Raw genomic sequence first — 18,862 nt, forward strand, 5'->3', positions numbered from 1 at the left:
CTGCGGTATAATTGACAACAATGGCCATGACCGCCTAAAAACCAACCTTACTGAAGCACATGTTATTCCTATCACTCTCTATTGGCCTTGGCCAACTCACAGAGATCCTCTTAGGATTCTTCACCCTGGATACATCTTCCTCTACTACTCTCTTCAGTGCCTCTGCATACGACACCTTCTGCACTACTCTGATCCTGGCAACCTCAACCTGTCTTTCTCTCACCGGACACCTCTGATCTCCAGCACCATGGGTACCCCTACAGTTTACACACACACTTTTGTTCCACTGATACTACACATTCCTTTGTCTCATGTTCTCCTGCACACTTCTCACATCTCAGAATCTCCCTGCTACACACTGCTGCCACATTACCATAAGTTTGACACCTAAAACACGAATGGATTTGGGACAAAAGCTCTCACGGGATAACTGACAGATCCTAACTTGACTTTATCTAGTAAAGACTCAAAACTCAGTAGTCCAGACTGTGTCTTTTCCATTACATCGCGCTCTCCACCGGGTCTGCGTCAAACCAAATGGCGGGCATCACAGACACAGGGAATCTTCCACTTCAGTTCATCTTCCTCAACACTTAACGCCACTCCAGTTATTTGTATTTATTATGGATCCCCATTAGCTGCTACCAGAGGGAGCAGTGCCCTGCTCTGGAGAGGAAAGCAAGTCACAGTTCTTGTCCCCAGTCGCGTTGTACGGAGCACACGGTCCCTCTGGACAGCAGAAACGCACAAAATCTACATACCACTTCGAGTCACTTTCACCGAACAAACATTCCCTAACCTCTTTTCCACCCAACCTGACACCACATATGGATCAGCCAGAAGGCAAATATCCATTCTCTCAAAGTCTCACTCCCACTGGGCCAAAATCACCTTCATCACCATCTGGACAAGGCCTGAACTCCGCAGTCCTCACCGCAGGTACTACATCCATACCCTTGTCAGGTTCCATCACTGAGCTACTAGAGCACGTATTCCTCTTCCCAGTGCACTCAGCTCCTTCTTGTCAGTCATCACTGCACCTGCACCACAATTATTTAACTTTCCTTCTCGAGCTCTTCCAAAAGTTCTGTGCAATCCTCCATTCCATATTCCATCAAAACATGTTTCACTTTTCTCCTTATCTGCCATCTTCCCCTTCGACAGATCTTCCAGAAGGCTTCTGCTATCCCCCACTCTATATTTATTCATAATACACTATATATACAAAAGTATGTGGACACCCCTTCAAATGAGTGGATTTGGCTTTTTCAGCCACACCCGTTCCTGACAAGTGTATAAAATCAAGCACACCGCCATGCAATCTCCATAGACAAACATTTACAGTAGAATGGCCTTACTGAAGAGCTCAGTGACTTTCAACGTGGCACTGTCACAAGTCAGCTTGTCAAATTTCTGCCCTGCTAGAGCTGCCCCCGTCAACTGTAAGTGATATTGTGAAGTAGAAACATCTTGGAGCAACAATTGCTCAGCCGAAGTGGTAGGTCACACAAGCTCACAGAATGGGACCGGTGACTGCTGAAACGCGTAGTGTGTAAAAATCGTCTGTCCTCAGTTGCAACATTCTCTACCGAGTCCCAAACTGCTTCTTGAAGCAACATCTGCACAAGAGCTGTTCATCGGGAGCTTCATGAAATGGGTTACCATGGCTGAGCTGGTGCACACAAGCCTAAGATCACCATGCGCAATAAGTAACATCGGCTGGAGTGGTGTAAAGCTCGTCACCATTGGACTTTGGAGCAGTGGAAATGCGTTCTCTGGAGTGATGAATCACGCTTCACCATCTGACAGTCTGACTGACAAATCTTGGTTTAGCGGATGCCTGGAGAACGCTACCTGCCCCAATGCATAGTGCCAACTGTAAAGTTTGGTGGAGAAGGAATAATGTTCTGGGGCTGTTTTTCATGGTTCGGGCTAGGCCCCTTAGTTCCAGTGAAGGAAATCTTAACGCTACAGCATACAATGACATTCTAGAGGATTCTGTGCTTCCAACTTTGTGGCAACAGTTTGGGGAAGGCCCTTTCCTGTTTCAGCATGACAATGCCCCCATGCACAAAGTGAGGTCCATATAGCACTGGTTTGTCGAGATTGGTGTGGACGAACGTGACTGGCCTGCACAGAGGCCTGACCTCAACCCCCATCTAACACCTTTGGGATGAATTGGAACGCCGACTGCGAGCCAGGCCTAATCGCCCAACATCAGTGCCCGACCTTGTAGCTGAATGGAAGCAAGTTCCAACATCTAGTGGAAAGCCTTCCCAGAAGAGTGGAGGCTGTTATAGCAGCAAAGGGGGGACCAACTCCATATTAATACCCATGATTTTAGAATGAGATGTTTAAGCTGGTGTCCACATACACTTGGTCATGTAGTGTATATTCCAGGACGGTAGCTCTCCAGGAACAGGGTTGGAGTTAACCTACAGGAGGGTAGCTCTCCAGGAACAGGGTTGGAGTTAAAACCTACAGGACGTTAGCTCTCCAGGAACAGGGTTGGAGTTAAAACCTACAGGACGGTAGCTCTCCAGGAACAGGGTTGCAGTTAAAACCTACAGGAGGGTAGCTCTCCAGGAACAGGGTTGGAGTTAAAACCTACAGGAGGGTAGCTCTCCAGGAGCAAGGTTGGAGTTAAAATCTACAGGAGGGTAGCTCTCCAGGAACAGGGTTGGAGAGCCCTGTTCTACATCATGGATTTTTTTGTTTTCCTACAGACAATTGGAGGCTGGTGGGTGGAACTATACAAGGACAAGCTCATTGTAATGGCTGGAATGACATGGAACGGTAACAAACACATCAAACATATGGAAACAACATGTTTAACTCCGTTCCATGTATTCAATTTCAGCCATTACAATGAGCCCGTCCTCCTGTAGCTTCTCCCACCAGCCTCCACTGCTACAGACATTGTCAGTGCTGGGATGCATTTTAAAACATTAAACTTTCCACCACTCCCCCAGGGGTAAATTTGTGGTAAATTCGTGTAGCTTGGTGTTTGGTGAGCAAATTAAACGTGACAAAAACAAATCTTTCAGACGATTGAATCGCCTCAATGTTTGGAAGGAATGAAGACATCCAAGGACTAAAATTAACTCTGTCTATTTCTAATTTGTCTTTCTCTCTAGCCTTTAGTCCCTTTGAAGGATAATACATTGACATCGTTTGGAATTATAGCACGGCATGGTATGACATTTTTATGTTCTTACGGTGGTAGTGACTTCTAGTCTGACTGTCAAAGATACAGCATATTACCCAGACTCCTGATGTGGCACAGAGACCAATGTGATACACATCAGCAGTTGGCCGTTCTTACAGAAGTATAGCATGCAATGCCATCTGGGGTCTTCTTCAATAGCCAAGCGCTGTATCAAGTCTGTATAATTTCTTTGCTAATTTAATCAAATCAACTTTTTGTCACATGCGCCGAATACAAGTGTAGACTTTACAGTGAAACGCTTACTTACAAGCCGTTAACCAACAGTGCAGTTCAAGACTTACAGTCACTGCGGATCTTATTGATGCTGCATGCTTTCTGGCAGCGGTCCAGCTGTTCCTTGACTCCGTGGATCAGAACCGGATCCATGTCCCGTGATCACACACTGCACATCCTCTTTGGCACCAGCAGAGAGCCCAGAGCATCCAGACCATCTGGCAGGAATAGCGGACTTTAACCAGAGCAATTAGGGAATCACGCCTACTGCCATCTGCTCTAAATGTATACTCTGTATGATGTGCACATGCGAATATAATGTCAAGTCTAGTAGTACGTCATTTGAAAAAATAAAATAGCCTAACTGTTTAGGGGGGGAGTAAACAATGGAAAAATAACATTTGCACATACAGTACAAATATTTGTTATGCAAAGTCTCCTATGACAACAAAAACAATCCCGCAATAGGTCCTTAGTTTTGTGGTTATGATAAGGAGAGTGTATCGCTGAAATGCATTACTGTTCAATTTACAGTTGAATAACCAAACAATTGGTTGCTGAGAATCACAGACAGATGTGACATACATTGAAGCAGAGGTTGATGTGGCTGTAATGGTCTGTTAATACACAAGCTAAGTTCTCTGTCTACAGTGGAAATGTGTTTACAGAAATGTGACTAACTCAGAACTGTTTCGGTTTATTTTGCAGATAAAATAAATAAATATCATCACAAATAACATCCGAGTGCTCCACGGGTATGAAAAACTAAACCTTCTGTCTATCATTGGCATCGCAGGAAGTTCAATGTTTGTTGAGCACCATAGTGCTGCTTTGGAACACAGGTGATGGATGGCTGAGCACAGCAGCAGCCCTGCTTGGAGGGTCTAGCCTATAGCCTCTCTCAGTGACAGGATGACTATGCCAGAGAGCACTACGGTTTTCTTTAATCTGAGCTTCCCCGTGGAGTGGAATCAGTCTGACTCCAGACCGGAGACACCTGACAAGGAGAAGAACTGGCCTGCTCTGCTCATCTTAATGGTCATCTTCTTCACTGTGGTGGGCAACATCCTGCTCATCCTAGCTGTGTCTCTGGAGAGGAAGCTGCAGAATGCCACCAGCTTCTTCCTGCGCTCCCTGGCTGTGGCAGACATGCTCGTGGGGTTTCTCGTCATGCCGGTCTCACTGATCAACATTCTCTATGGTAGGTAGGTAGATGGTAGGTTGAGCTCTTTTAGCAAAGCAGTGTTTGTTTACCCTCTGAATAAGGATCTATTGAAAGCAGCTAGGGATACGAGGCTTTACTGTGAGGTGATGTTCAAGTGGATGAGGAAGACGGTGAGGTAAAAGATCCTGGTTAACATGTTATGGCATGTCTATCGGAGCAAACAAATCAGGCTTTTATGTCTATGTTAATTGGTACAATTGGTCAAGACCCTTAGACGAGGATAAAGGAACAGTTCATGTTTACCACGACCAAATGAAGATCATCTGAGTAGACAGAAAGACATTCTGATGTGAGATTACCCCGTTCCCACAGAATTCCCTTATCTTAGTAAGCCCCATTACTTTGAGTGGCATTGAAGAGTTTGTTTATTTTAGATCAAATGGGTTTGTCCAGATAAACTCTGCCCTCATAAACGTTCATTATTTTCATGTCATTAAGGATTAAAGACTTTGATCGGTTACATCATTACATGATTTTTCTAGTTACATCATAGCAGTCTATTTGATGATATATGAGACTGAAAAATGACCTTGGATTTGTTTGCATGGTCACAAAGCAGGTGTGCAGATTTGAAAATGAAATATCAGTAATTGTTAGTGAACTGTGTCTGTCCATCCCTCAGGCTACGTGTGGCCCTTCCCCAGACCCCTCTGTCCCGTCTGGATCTACCTAGACGTGCTGTTCTCCACAGCATCCATCATGCACCTGTGTGCCATCTCACTGGACCGCTATGTGGGCATCTGTAACCCCATCCAACATAGCCGCTCCAACACCCTCTCCAAGGCCAAGGCTAAGATCGCCCTCGTCTGGACCATCTCCATAGGTGAGTTCATGCTGACGTAGTTGTTGTAAATCAGGAGGGGGGGAAACGATTGAACAAGAGATCTAGCTAAATCATTTCCTCCTACTGTGTTGTCTGTGTGTCTGGAGAGATAGTGAGTTACTATGTGACATTCTTTCTGTTTGCCTTTTTGAAGAAAAAAACACAGTGCTTTTTTTCTACAGTCTGTCAGAAAGCCAAACGGACCCTTTTTCTCTGACCTCTCCTGGGGCTCTCTGACATCTTCACGCTGAGAGATGCTCTAAACAGGGACGACAGGACAAGCCATTATGGTCTCATGGCTCAAGGCTTTTTTGGTTTCACAGAAATCGGACAGCCAGTCAACCTGTTAACTTGTTGACTTCATCTAAAAACCTCAATCCACATTCTCTGCCCTCATGTGCTTCCTTGAAACCACCTGCTGGTTGTTTAATCATTATGATTCCCTCTTCTAATCTAATAGTATAATGTTTTTGAGATAGATGTAGCCATGTTTGTGCATTGGTTTAAATATGACAATAATAAGTGATATTAATTGTCCTGTGATCTCCATGTCCATCTGTGTCTCTCTCTTTGACAGTGATCTCCATGTCCATCTGTCTCTCTCTCTTTGACAGTGATCTCCATGTCCATCTGTCTCTCTCTCTCTGACAGTGATCTCCATGTTCATCTGTCTCTCTCTCTTTGACAGTGATCTCCATGTCCATCTGTCTCTCTCTCTTTGACAGTGATCTCCATGTCCATCTGTCTTTCTCTCTTTGACAGTGATCTCCATGTCCATCTGTCTCTCTCTCTTTGACAGTGATCTCCATGTCCATCTGTCTCTCTCTCTTTGACAGTGATCTCCATGTCCATCTCTCTCTCTCACTCTGACAGTGATCTCCATGTCCATTTGTCTCTCTCTCTCTGACAGTGATCTCCATGTCCTTCTGTCTCTCTCTCTTTGACAGTGATCTCCATGTCCATCTCTCTCTCTCTCTATCTCTCTCTCTGACAGTGATCTCCATGTCCATCTCTCTCTCTCTCTCTTTGACAGTGATCTCCATGTCCATCTCTCTCTCTCTCTCTGAAAGTGATCTCCATGTCCATCTCTCTCTCTCTCTCTCTCTGACAGTGATCTCCATGTCCATCTCTCTCTCTCTCTCTCTGACAGTGATCTCCATGTCCATCTCTCTCTCTCTCTTTGACAGTGATCTCCATGTCCATCTCTCTCTCTCTCTCTCTCTGACAGTGATCTCCATGTCCATCTCTCTCTCTGACAGTGATCTCCATGTCCATCTCTCTCTCTCTCTCTCTTTGACAGTGATCTCCATGTCCATCTCTCTCTCTCTTTGACAGTGATCTCCATGTCCATCTCTATCTCTCTCTCTGACAGTGATCTCCATGTTCATCTCTCTCTCTCTCTCTCTCTCTCTCTGACAGTGATCTCCATGTCCATCTGTCTCTCTCTCTCTCTCTCTCTGACAGTGATCTCCACACCCATCCCTGTGATTGGCCTGTATGACGAGGGGAAGGTGTTTGCCAACGGGACCTGTGTACTGAACGAGCACAGCTTCGTCCTGGTTGGCTCCTTCGTAGCCTTCTTTGTCCCTCTGGTCATCATGGTGGTCAGCTACTGTTTGACTGTACGTGTTTTGCAGCACCAAGCTTCTGACTTCCTGCATGGAGGCCAGGCTTCAATCAACCGTCCGGCCCTACTCAGGATCACCCCAAGGTCCCCTGCAGGGGACAGTCTCCGTCTCCTCAAACAGGACCCTGCCCCTGAGGCCTTGCCAGCTGTTGGTTCCTCCGACGTTTCCGTCTCTCAAGCCTCCCTTCAACCCATCTCTCCAGCAGGGAGACAGGAGCCAGGGGGAGCTGGCATGGCTCAATCAATCAAAAATGAGAGGAGAGCCTCCATGGTCCTGGGTGTGGTGTTTTTCCTCTTCCTGATTATGTGGTGTCCATTCTTCATCACCAACGTGCTGAGCGTCTTGTGTGAGGACTCGATAATAAGCCTGTGCAATAAGCCCGTGTTGGCAGTGCTCCTAAAGGTCTTTGTTTGGGTGGGATATGTCTCCTCTGGTGTCAACCCACTGGTCTACACTCTATTCAACAGGACCTACAGACAGGCCTTCCACCGCTACCTGCAGTGTATCTACCACAGCCCGCCAGCCAAGAGCACCAAGAGTATTTCTGTTAATACAGTCACGCCTATTCTATGCAGTAAAGATGCCAACGACTGTAGCTGTAACAGCCACAATGGGCATAAAGTGGAAATGACAGGAAGAATGGGGTTGGAGAGAGAGGGTACAGGGTCTGGGATGCTTGAAAAGTTGGCCAGTGTCTGTCCCACCACCGCTGAGGAAGTCAGCTGTGTCTGAACTGGCTGGCTGGCCTACTGTCTTTCCCCTTCAGGCTCTCTACATACAAAACATTGTGGTGACACAGCTGTTGCTTCATGTCACTGCCTGGATTCTCCAGCTCATCTTCCTGTTCAAACACAGGAGATGTACTGGATTCTCAATCTCCACTTCCTGTTCAAACACAGGAGATGTACTGGATTCTCAATCTCCACTTCCTGTTCAAACACAGGAGATGTACTGGATTCTCCAGCTCCACTTCCTGTTCAAACACAGGAGATGTACTCAATGTCTCCCTGTTGCTGGACCTGTAAACATGACTCAATGATATATGAAATAGTGTTAAGTCTGCACAATTGATAATGTATGTGTCAGACATTAATTACAGCTAGTGAGTAATATGTGTGTAGTCAGTGTGGTTATTGTAATGAAATGTCCATTAACTGCACTACTAGTAAATCAAAAGGCGTTTGCATCTCTCACAACAGGGCTTTGAGAGTAATTTACAGGAAAACCACTTGCTGTATCTCTCTGTAATCCTGGAGCCACAGTGCCACCTAATGGGAATATACTGTACAATACATAAAAATTTAATTTCTTACTAGAAGTTTTTGTTCTGTCTGTATGATAGATTCAAGTCAAAGATAATAGTATTGCACTTGAATGGGAAACAGATGTCTTCATGGACAAGGAGATGTTTCACTCCCCATTACCTCAAGACTGGTTAATATTTCTGACAGAGTGAGGCCAGGAACCACACTCTGAGTATTTCTTCTTCTTCTTAAATCATATATCACAGTCAACTTTTACTAGTTTATTTTTTATATATTTTTTCCCCCTCTGAAATATTGTATTAAAATATACAAATGAGGTTAAATATCTCATTAAATATGCACATATTTGCCTATTATGCAAAGTGAGTTTTGGAAACCCTGGTCTAAGGATAACCACTGAACATTTAGTGAATGCAGATGCTTCTGAGGCTGAGAACAATGTGTTGGCGTGTGAGAGGAGTCTGACTTTCAGGAAGTGGCAGTTAAAGACAACCCCTATGAATTTAGACAACCCAACGTCATACACCTATTTAGACTCAATCATCATATCTTCAAGGTAAGTTACTACATATCGGCCAGTTTGTAACATTGAAATGGGCTTTTAAATTATATGTGATTCAATGTAGTGAGCTTTGAAATCATGGATGTATGTCCATTTAAGGGGTTACAATTCATTACATTTTGATGATGGTAGTGGTATGATAAACTAACAAAAGTAATAAATATGCATTTTCATCAACTTGTTTTACTTTTTAATTCATTGGACCAAAATACCAAAAAATCTCGAAATTGATAAGTAAATGCAAAATGTAATTTTGGTGCTTTTTTTGTGTGTTTTTCTTCTTCAGTTCTAACGTATAGGGTTTCTATTTTCGGCTGGCGTTAAGGCGGCGCTAGTGTCAAACGCATGTTAGTTTGCAATTTCGTCATGTGAAAACTTGTGCACTGGCATTTTCCAGCCCTAACGCCAGGTTTGGCAATTTACCTGTCTAACATCACCACGCTTGGGCTCAGATGGGAGGGGTGGAAATATTTGAGCCGTGTCCTTAAAAACATGATCTTTAAGTGCTAATTTCAGACAGCGCTGGTAGGGATATTTAAGACCAACCAAAAGCTGATTTTAGCAGTAAAGCAGTTGGTTATGGCATGAATTTTGACAGCGGAAACGCAAGCCTTTCCAGTCGTGACGCACCCTGCCCATTATGTGCATTGAACAAGATGTGAGTTGGTGCCTGTATACTTCCTATTTAGAAACATAAAACAATCATGTTTTTCCCCATTTGTTTTATTTGATTGAAAACCAAGCATAGCCTCCCCTCCTCTCAATGTCTGTTTTATTTTTGTCCTGCCCAATGTAATCAAGTAGACTAGTTAAGACCGTTGATAAAGTGTTTGGCTCGTGAGACTGTTTGGAAATAAATCTTAATCACCAAAGCTTTATTAAAATATCAAGTCTGAGAGGAGTAAAACAGTGAGCTGACATCCCTTTTTTACCTACAGTGCATTCAGAAACTATTCAGACCCATTCAGGTTTTCCACATTTTGTTACGTTACAACCGTATTCTAAAATTTATGAAATTGTTCCCCCCACCCCTAATCAATCTACACACAATACCTCAATGACAAAGCAAAAACAGTATTTTTTTGAAATTTTTACAACAAAAAAGCTACTTAAATATCACATTTACATAAGTATTCAGACCCTTTACTCAGTACTTTTTTGAAGCTCCTTTGGCAGCGATTACAGCATCGAGTCTCCCGCCACACCCCTTCTGCCCAGAACAACCTCAATTCGTCTCGGGGCATGGATTATACAAATTGTTAAATGCGTTGAACAGGGATGCCGGCCCATGTTGACTCCAATGCCTCCCACAGTTGTGTCAAGTTGGCTGGATGTCCTTTGGGTGTTGGACCATTCTTGATACACGCAGGAAACTGTTTATCGTGAAAAACCCAGCAGTGTTGTAGTTCTTGACACAAACCTGTGCGCCTGGCACTTACTACCACCTACTACCATACCCTGTTCAAACGCACTTAAATATTTTGTCTTGCCCATTCACCCTTTGAATGGCACACATACACAATCCATTGTCTCAAGACTTAAACATCTTTCTTTAACCTGTCTCCTCCCCTTCATCTACACTGATTAAAGTGGATTTAACAAGTGACATCAATAAGGATCATAGCTTTCACCTGGTCGGTCTAGGTCATGGAAAGAGCAGGATCATAGCTTTCACCTGGATTCACCTGGTCGGTCTAGGTCATGGAAAGAGCAGGTGTTCTTAATGTTTTGTACAATCAGTGTATATTTGTACTAAACTCAGCAAAAAAAAGAAACGTCCCTTTTTCAGCACCCTGTCTTTCAAAGATAATTTGTAAAAATCCAAATAACTTCACAGATCTTCATTGTAAAGGTTTTAAACAATGTTTCCCATGCTTGTTCAATGAACCATAAACAATTAAGGAACATGCACCTGTGGAACGGGCATTAAGACACTAACAGCTTACAGATGGTAGGCAATTAAGGTCACAGTTATGAAAACTTAGGACACTAAAGAGGCCTTTCTACTGACTCTGAAAAACACCAAAAGAAAGATGCCCAGGGTCCCTGCTCATCTGCGTGGACGTGCCTTAGGCATGCTGCAAGGAGGCATGAGGACTGCAGATATGGCCAGGGCAATAAATGGCAATGTCCGTACTGTGAGATGCCTAAGACAGCGCTACAGGAAGACAGGATGGACAGCTGATCGTCCTCGCAGTGGCAGACCTTGTGTAACAACACCTGCACAGGATCGATACATCTGAACATCACACCTGCAGGACAGGTACAGGATGGCAACAACAACTTCCCGAGGTACACCAGGAACGCACAATCCCTCCATCAGTGCTCAGACTGTCCACAATAGGCTGAGAGAGGCTGGACTGAGGACTTGTAGGCCTGTTGTAAGGCAGGTTCTCACCAGACATCACCGGAAACAATGTCGCCTATGGGCACAAACCCACCGTCGCTGGACTAGACAGGGCTGGCAAAATGTGCTCTTCACTGACGAGTTGCGGTTTTGTCTCACCAGGGGTGATGGTCGGATTCGCGTTTATCGTCGAAGGAATGAGTGTTACACTGAGGCCTGTACTCTGGAGTGGGATCGATTTGGAGGTGGAGGGTCCATCATGGTCTGGGGCGGTGTGTCACAGCATCATCAGACTGAGCTTGTTGTCATTGCAGGCAATCTCAACGCTGTGCGTTACTGGGAAGACATCCTCCTCCCTCATGTGGTACCCTTCCTGCAGGCTCATCCTGTCATGACCCTCCAGCATGACAATGCCACTAGCCATACTGCTCGTTCTGTGCGTGATTTCCTGCAAGACAGGAATGTCAGTGTTCTGCCATGGCCAGCGAAGAGCCCGGATCTCAATCCCATTGAGCACGTCTGGGACCTGTTGGATCGGCGGGTGAGGGCTAGGGCCATTCCCCCCAGAAATGTCTGGGAACTTGCAGGTGCCTTGGTGGAAGAGTGGGGTAACACCTCACAGCAAAAACTGGCAAATCTGGTGCAGTCCATGAGGAGGAGATGCACTGCAGTACTTAATGCAGCTGGTGGCCACACCAGATACTGACTGTTACTTTTGATTTTGACCCCCCCTTTGTTCAGGGACACATTATTCCATTTCTGTTTGTCACATGTCTGTGGAACTGGTTCAGTTTGTCTCAGTTGTTGAATCTTGTTATGTTCATACAAATATTTACACATGTTAAGTTTGCTGAAAATAAACGCAGTTGACAGTGAGAGGTCATTTCTTTTTTTGCTGAGTTTATTTGTGACTTTTCACCCTTTGAATTGTCATTAGTGTATGAGATGTAGAGTGAGTGCTAGAGAAATACTTTGAATGTGCATCCAAGCTTCTAGATCATTCTGCACCAAGCTAGGAATGGGGAGACTTCTTTCCACTTTAAAAGGCTTGAATCGTGTGCCTCCTACACACACGCGCTCGCACACGGAGACACGCACAGAGTTCTCACCCCCAACAATGAGAGCTCCTTGTATTCCGCTCCCCTTTCCCACAGATTCCACAGCATAGCGCTCTATGCACAGTACTGCCCCTCGCCCTGATGCATGGAAACATGCGATTATTACATAGACTGGCCTATGCATATTGGATGAAGCCACATTGTCACAGCTAGGTCATTCTATTCATGCGTCTATTTTTTGGGGATGTAATTTTTGTGTCCTAAATTGTTTGTTTTTTTGTTCTGCGGGTTCTGGGCATCTTTGAAACACTGGGTGGTGGTCCGTGTTAGCCCATACACGCATGCGCAGTGGTTTCGTTGCCGCAGAGTGTTCGTCGAGGAAAGCCGACGCTGCCAAGGAAACACACATGCAGCCATAGGGAATCCAGATTTCAGCATCGTCCTCCATTCCCTTCACGTCGACAATGCATCGATAATGATGGTAGCGCGCAGCAATGCCTTCGATCTATTCCATGCGTGATGTCTTAATAGCTGCCAAATAATACAGCCAAACAGTGGAGGTAAAACAAGGTTAAGAAAAACAATCAGTGGTAAGTAGATTTATGTACCATTTTACAATTTTTAGATCACTAGAATAGACTACATTATTATATATTGCACAATAAGTATTTCAAATTCTATTTAAAAAAATTGTGTGAAAAAATACTAATCCAGAATAGAGGGGGTGGAGGTGACTGCGGTTCTATTTATTATCATCTTATAATAGAAGACATTATATCATGGGGAACATAAAACATATTTTCGTGTGACAGATATGGTGCCTCCGTAGTGTCATAGGTTGACGCTCTCATCACTCCAAATGCAATCAACCCACCCTATCCTATTCATCCTGGTCAATTCTAACCAATCAATATATTGGTTTTCCTCTTCACGTTCACGTTTATTAGATTTCCAGCTGTACTTGAACACTGACTGGTTATCCGCTGCTGTATCCCAATGGTTGTAGTGGCGAGCACCTGTTCCCTTGTCTTTACAAATCACATGCACGTGCAGAAGCAGCAACGGTCAGAGGTATGATGACGTAATCATCAGTCCAACTGCATGAACTCACTAACGTCATTATTTTTCTTCTAATCAGTCATGTCCAATCAAAGATGACTACTAATTAAGCCATGGATATTTTTGGAAAAGCAATCTGTGCCTGCATGATGCAACAGATTTAAAGCCACATGTCTGCACATCGATCTATTACTAAGCAGTTACGAATACATTAGGCCTACTAAACTAGGCTACTGTGTAACATTTCAATACTACAGTAATTACAGTGTTATTACACAGGTGTTAACTAAGTGTTACCTAATGTACATGTTTGTAAAGCATACCGTATATCCTACGAGATGAGAAGTCCAGGTGCATGCTTGCCTTTTACCAAGACAACAGCATTAACAGCAGTATCACTAGTCTTCAAATCAAATCAAACTTTGTCACATGCACGGAATACAACAGGTGTAGACCTCACCGCGAGAAGCTTACTTACAAGCCCTTAACCAACAATGCAAATCAAGAAAGATTTAAGAAAATATTTACCAAATAAACTAAAGTAAAAAATATTAAAAAGTAACACAATAAAATAACAATAACGAGGCTATATACAGGGGGTACCGGTACCGAGTGAATGTGCTGGGGTACAGGTTAGTCAAGGTAATTTGTACATGTAGGTAAGGGTAAAGTGACTATGCATAGATAATAAACAGTGAGTAGCAGCAGTGTAAAAATAAATGGGAGGGGGGGGGGGGGTCAATGTAAATATCCGGGTGGCCATTTGTTAAATTGTTCAGCAGTCTTGAATGTCAGACTGATATTTCTGCATATTTCAACCATTTCTTAATAAGAGGCACCTTTCTGCCACCAAGTGCCGGAACAGCTTGTAGGAAAGAAAGTATGTCCTCAAAGCTGATATGGAACACATTCAGGTTCGCCTTGGTAGAGTATGACTTTGCATGGTTGATTTGTCAGCCGAATGGTACCTTGACAATCTGATTGATTTAGGGGTTACAAAGGGTAGACCATAAAATGTAGTCTTAATTGCTAAGGAGAAAGTTTGCAAACTGTTACTTGTAAAGCAACAGAGGATATCACATTTCAGGTAAGACCCAGATGCAGACAATGTCGAAGTAACAACAGATTATTAATCCAACAGGGGCAGACAAAAGACAGGTCAAGGATAGGCAGAGGTCAGTAATCCAGATAGGTGAGGCAAAGGTACAGGACGGCAGGCAGGCTCAGCGTCAGGGTAGGCAGAGGTCAGTAATCCAGATAGGTGAGGCAAAGGTACAGGACGGCAGGCAGGCTCAGCGTCAGGGTAGGCAGAGGTCAGTAATCCAGATAGGTGAGGCAAAGGTACAGGACGGCAGGCAGGCTCAGCGTCAGGGCAGGCAGGGGTCAGTAATCCAGATAGGTGGGGCAAAGGTACAGGACGGCAGGCAGGGTCAGGGTAGGCAGAAAAGGTTAAAACCTGGGAAAACTAGAAAACAGGTACAATCGAGAGACCGGAACAGAAGGAAAACTGCTGGTAGGCTTGACGAAACAAAACTAACTGGCAACAGACAACACAGGTATGAATACACAGTGGATAATGGGGGTGATGGGTGACACCTGGAGGGGGGTGGAGACAATCACAAAGACAGGTGAAACAGATCAGGGCGTGACAGTGGAAGGTGATGGAGTCATGACTTCGGCAGTTTTCAGCAGGTGCCATGACTTCATTAGTCTTCATACAGTTTTTTCAGGTGTCCTTTTATAGGAGCAGGAGGAACATTTAATGTGGGGTGCTGTGATTGTATATTTTACTAATAACTGTGCTGATCTTTGCATACTGCTCATTGCTCTTACCTTGTTTTAATAGATTCACTCACTATATGGTGGCTCTGATTGAACTGCTAGGTCTGTGATGGGAGGAATGCAGTAGATCATTGATTTCTCCTATCTTGTTCTGAACATACTGTAGATTATGTCAAAGGGAGCCTGGAGTCAGTGTCATGCTAACAGCACGGTGGAAGCGTTGCTATGGTTTCCACTCATTAATCAGTTTTGTTCCCGCAACTGTTAAGTCCGGGCTGTGGAGGCATGCTATACACAGACTCCAGTAGAGGAGATAAGAATTAGAGATGAGAGAGAGAAGTCACCCAACTTGACTTTTTAAAATCAATGGTAGCATTTAGCTAGATGCTAAGAGCCTCTCTTAGTTTGAATAGCGAGAAACTCCAACAACAAAGAGACAGTGTAAGCAATGGAGAGGATGGCAAAATATGTGGTAGAGACTGTAGTGGTTAGAAGATGCCAGCAACAGGAGCCAATAGATTCTCGAGAGGACGGCAGTGTTTGGTGTGAAAGTAATCATTCATGAAGAACTATCAAAGGAGAACAAAGTTTACTCATTCATATTTTAACAATAAGCTGTAGTGTGTCAGGACATAAATAAGCATAATATTTAAGAGGTGAGGTCTCAGTGATCTCAGCACTAGGAGTCATGTATAAATGATTACCGGGATCGTTCACCAAGACAGTAGATGTATCTTTCTTCTTAAGGATACAGAAAGATAACTATCGCTGCAGAGACTGTAAGCTTTGGATTTGTTTACTCAGCTGCCACTTAGCATGCTCATTGTTGAGGTCAAAACAGTGAGTGGCAGGATTCCTGTTAGCTTGCTCTAAGTGGAAGGCCTAATTACAAAGTAGGCTTCAAATCAAGTTAATCCTCTCACAAGTTGCAGCTGTGAGTATCTGATATTAGTTTTCTCCATAATAGTGAAGTATGAAATGTTTTTTGATCCTGTCTGAATCCTTCTGAAGCTGAAAGCTTTCACCACTCAAGAATGCATTCTCAAAAATAAACTGCACTTTCAACTATTCAGCTGCTCATGGTTTTGAACTCAAGGTTCGCACAGTGTGGCGTAGAGCAGAGATGGGTTGCAACCTAGGAGCTGCAGAGCAGACATATTACAAGGCCAGCTCCCATCCTCCAGAGTATCATGGGCCTTTCTCAGTGTGAGGATGTACAGTCACGTGCACTGCCCCAGCTTCCCATCTAGAGGTTCCCCTTGAGGTTGTTTAAGGACCTGCGCCGGAGCGGCGCAGGTCCTAATCCAGGCACTTGTCATCTCCCGTCTGGATTACTGCAACTCGCTGTTGGCTGGGCTCCCTGCCTGTGCCATTAAACCCCTACAACTCATCCAGAACGCCGCAGCCCGTCTGGTGTTCAACCTTCCCAAGTTCTCTCACGTCACCCCGCTCCTCCGCTCTCTCCACTGGCTTCCAGTTGAAGCTCGCATCCGCTACAAGACCATGGTGCTTGCCTACGGAGCTGTGAGGGGAACGGCACCTCAGTACCTCCAGGCTCTGATCAGGCCCTACACCCAAACAAGGGCACTGCGTTCATCCACCTCTGGCCTGCTCGCCTCCCTACCACTGAGGAAGTACAGTTCCCGCTCAGCCCAGTCAAAACTGTTCGCTGCTCTGGCCCCCCAATGGTGGAACAAACTCCCTCACGACGCCAGGACAGCGGAGTCAATCACCACCTTCCGGAGACACCTGAAACCCCACCTCTTTAAGGAATACCTAGGATAGGATAAAGTAATCCTTCTCACCCCCCCCCCCCCTCCCCCCCCCTTAAAAGATTTAGATGCACTATTGTAAAGTGGCTGTTCCACTGGATGTCATAAGGTGAATGCACCAATTTGTAAGTCGCTCTGGATAAGAGCGTCTGCTAAATGACTTAAATGTAAATGTAAATGTTTACACATGTTTAGGTATTTCGCTGTGCCAATTCATTGGAATTCTGACAGCTGCAAAAAGGACTCTGTAGCCTCGGAACATCTTGTCCCATTTCTTTTAAATTTGATACATTTACTTAAAACCTGACATTTCTTTCTTTCTTTTCTTTTATAAACAATACAAACATACACATACAAACGACAACATCCATACAAACATCAACAACATCACACCTGCCAAGACCCACTAGCACACACCTCCATCTCCAGCTCCCTCATCACTCTCTGCCACATGGCCTGAAACTGCACCATTTTGTTTCTCTCCGTAGCTCACGCAATTTCAATATTTCAATAATAAATCAATCGATTTTTCCATTGTGTTAATGATGGGGGATTAATTGATTTCCATGTTTTTAGTATACATTTTTTCAAGATGAGTGATGAGAAGAGAATCGTCCAGCCCATTGGGTATCTCACCACACCCCCATATGACATGTCTTGAAATATGCAGACAGACGGATTAAATGTACGTTTACATTGTAATACTTCTGACAGACAACTTTCTAGCTCCGCCCACAATTTCCGAACTTTATAGAGTTCCCAGAAAGCATGGATTATTGAGTCATTATGCATTTTACACATGACCTGTAGAATTTGGGAATTTTGTCTCTTGTATAATAAAGGCTATACATAAATTTATACTGGATTACGAGTACATTTTCGTTAAATGTAATTTCGTTAGTTATGCTCCAACTTTCCCTCCATCTTGTGCCAACATCAGTTCTTTTTCAGTCATTATTCCAATAGTTCGTTTTTTTCTAAGAGATTGTCACTTTGATAGACTCTCAAGAAGGTTTTGTATATCTTCCCAATCATAGGATCATCATCTTTTGACTCAAATAAAATTCCCTCAAGGTTGCCAAAATTCTGTGATCTGTAACTTTTAAGTTGCATGTATTTGAATTTATTTACATTGGTCAGTCCAAAATTACTTTTTAATTCTGTCATGGAAATACATGTATTTCCTGTTACCAAGTCATTTACTGTTTCTATGCATTTAGTTTTCCAAATCCTGACATTTCAAGATGATATGCTGATGTAGGAAAAGTAATAATGGTCTTTGTCTTCCATTGATATTGAACAGAATAGCCTTATTTCTATATAGAGTATATACTGTATATATTTAAATTACAGTAGTACTATCTCACAATCAAGCTTTGTAAGATTACTGTATGTTAGTCTTATTTAGAGCCCGACCGATATGTTTTTTGGGGGGACAAAACTTAACGATACCGATATATCGGTAACTTAAAACCTCTCTAGGGTACGTGGGACGGTAACGTCCCACCTGGCCAACATCCTGTGAAATTGCAGAGCGCGAAATTCAAAAATACTCAATTCAAATATTTAACATTCTTGAAAAGATATATGTTATACATCAAAATAAAGCTTAACTCCTTGTTAATCCAGCTGCTGTGTCAGATTTCAAAAAGGCTTTACGGCGAAAGCAAACCATGCGATTATCTGAGGACAGCGCCCCGCATACAAAACCATGAAAAAGATATTTCAACCAGGCAGGTGCGCCACAAAAGTCAGAAATAGCGATATAATTAATGCCTTACCTTTGAAGATCTTCTTCCTTTGGCACTCCAAAATGTCCCAGAAACATCACAAATGGTCCTTTTCTTTGATAATGTCCTTCTTTATGTCCCAAAAATGTCAATTTATTTGGAGCATTTG

The 18,862-nt window shown here is 43.8% G+C and overlaps 2 protein-coding genes across 3 annotated transcripts in view; both read left to right on the forward strand.

Moving 5' to 3' along the window:
• The first annotated feature begins 4,165 nt into the window (after positions 1 to 4,165).
• Positions 4,166 to 9,114, forward strand: LOC139552691 (5-hydroxytryptamine receptor 2A-like). Its single transcript, XM_071364679.1, has 3 exons — positions 4,166 to 4,643; positions 5,290 to 5,490; positions 6,955 to 9,114. Exons 1-3 carry the CDS (start codon positions 4,355 to 4,357, stop codon positions 7,848 to 7,850), a joined length of 1,386 nt encoding a protein of 461 aa, XP_071220780.1. The 5' UTR covers positions 4,166 to 4,354; the 3' UTR covers positions 7,851 to 9,114.
• A 3,340-nt stretch (positions 9,115 to 12,454) lies between these two features.
• The window catches only part of LOC139552692 (actin-binding protein WASF3-like), a 35,960-nt gene continuing 29,552 nt past the window's right edge, over positions 12,455 to 18,862 (forward strand). The window contains exons 1-2 of one of the 2 annotated variants that reach the window (XM_071364681.1): positions 12,455 to 12,940; positions 13,298 to 13,421. The gene's annotated coding sequence lies outside the window, so the exon portion shown is untranslated. The remainder of the gene's footprint in view (positions 12,941 to 13,297; positions 13,422 to 18,862) is intronic. The other variant, XM_071364680.1, reaches the window with a different exon arrangement.

The sequence above is a fragment of the Salvelinus alpinus genome, chromosome 24 (assembly GCF_045679555.1).
Source record: "Salvelinus alpinus chromosome 24, SLU_Salpinus.1, whole genome shotgun sequence".
Lineage (NCBI taxonomy): Eukaryota > Metazoa > Chordata > Actinopteri > Salmoniformes > Salmonidae > Salvelinus > Salvelinus alpinus.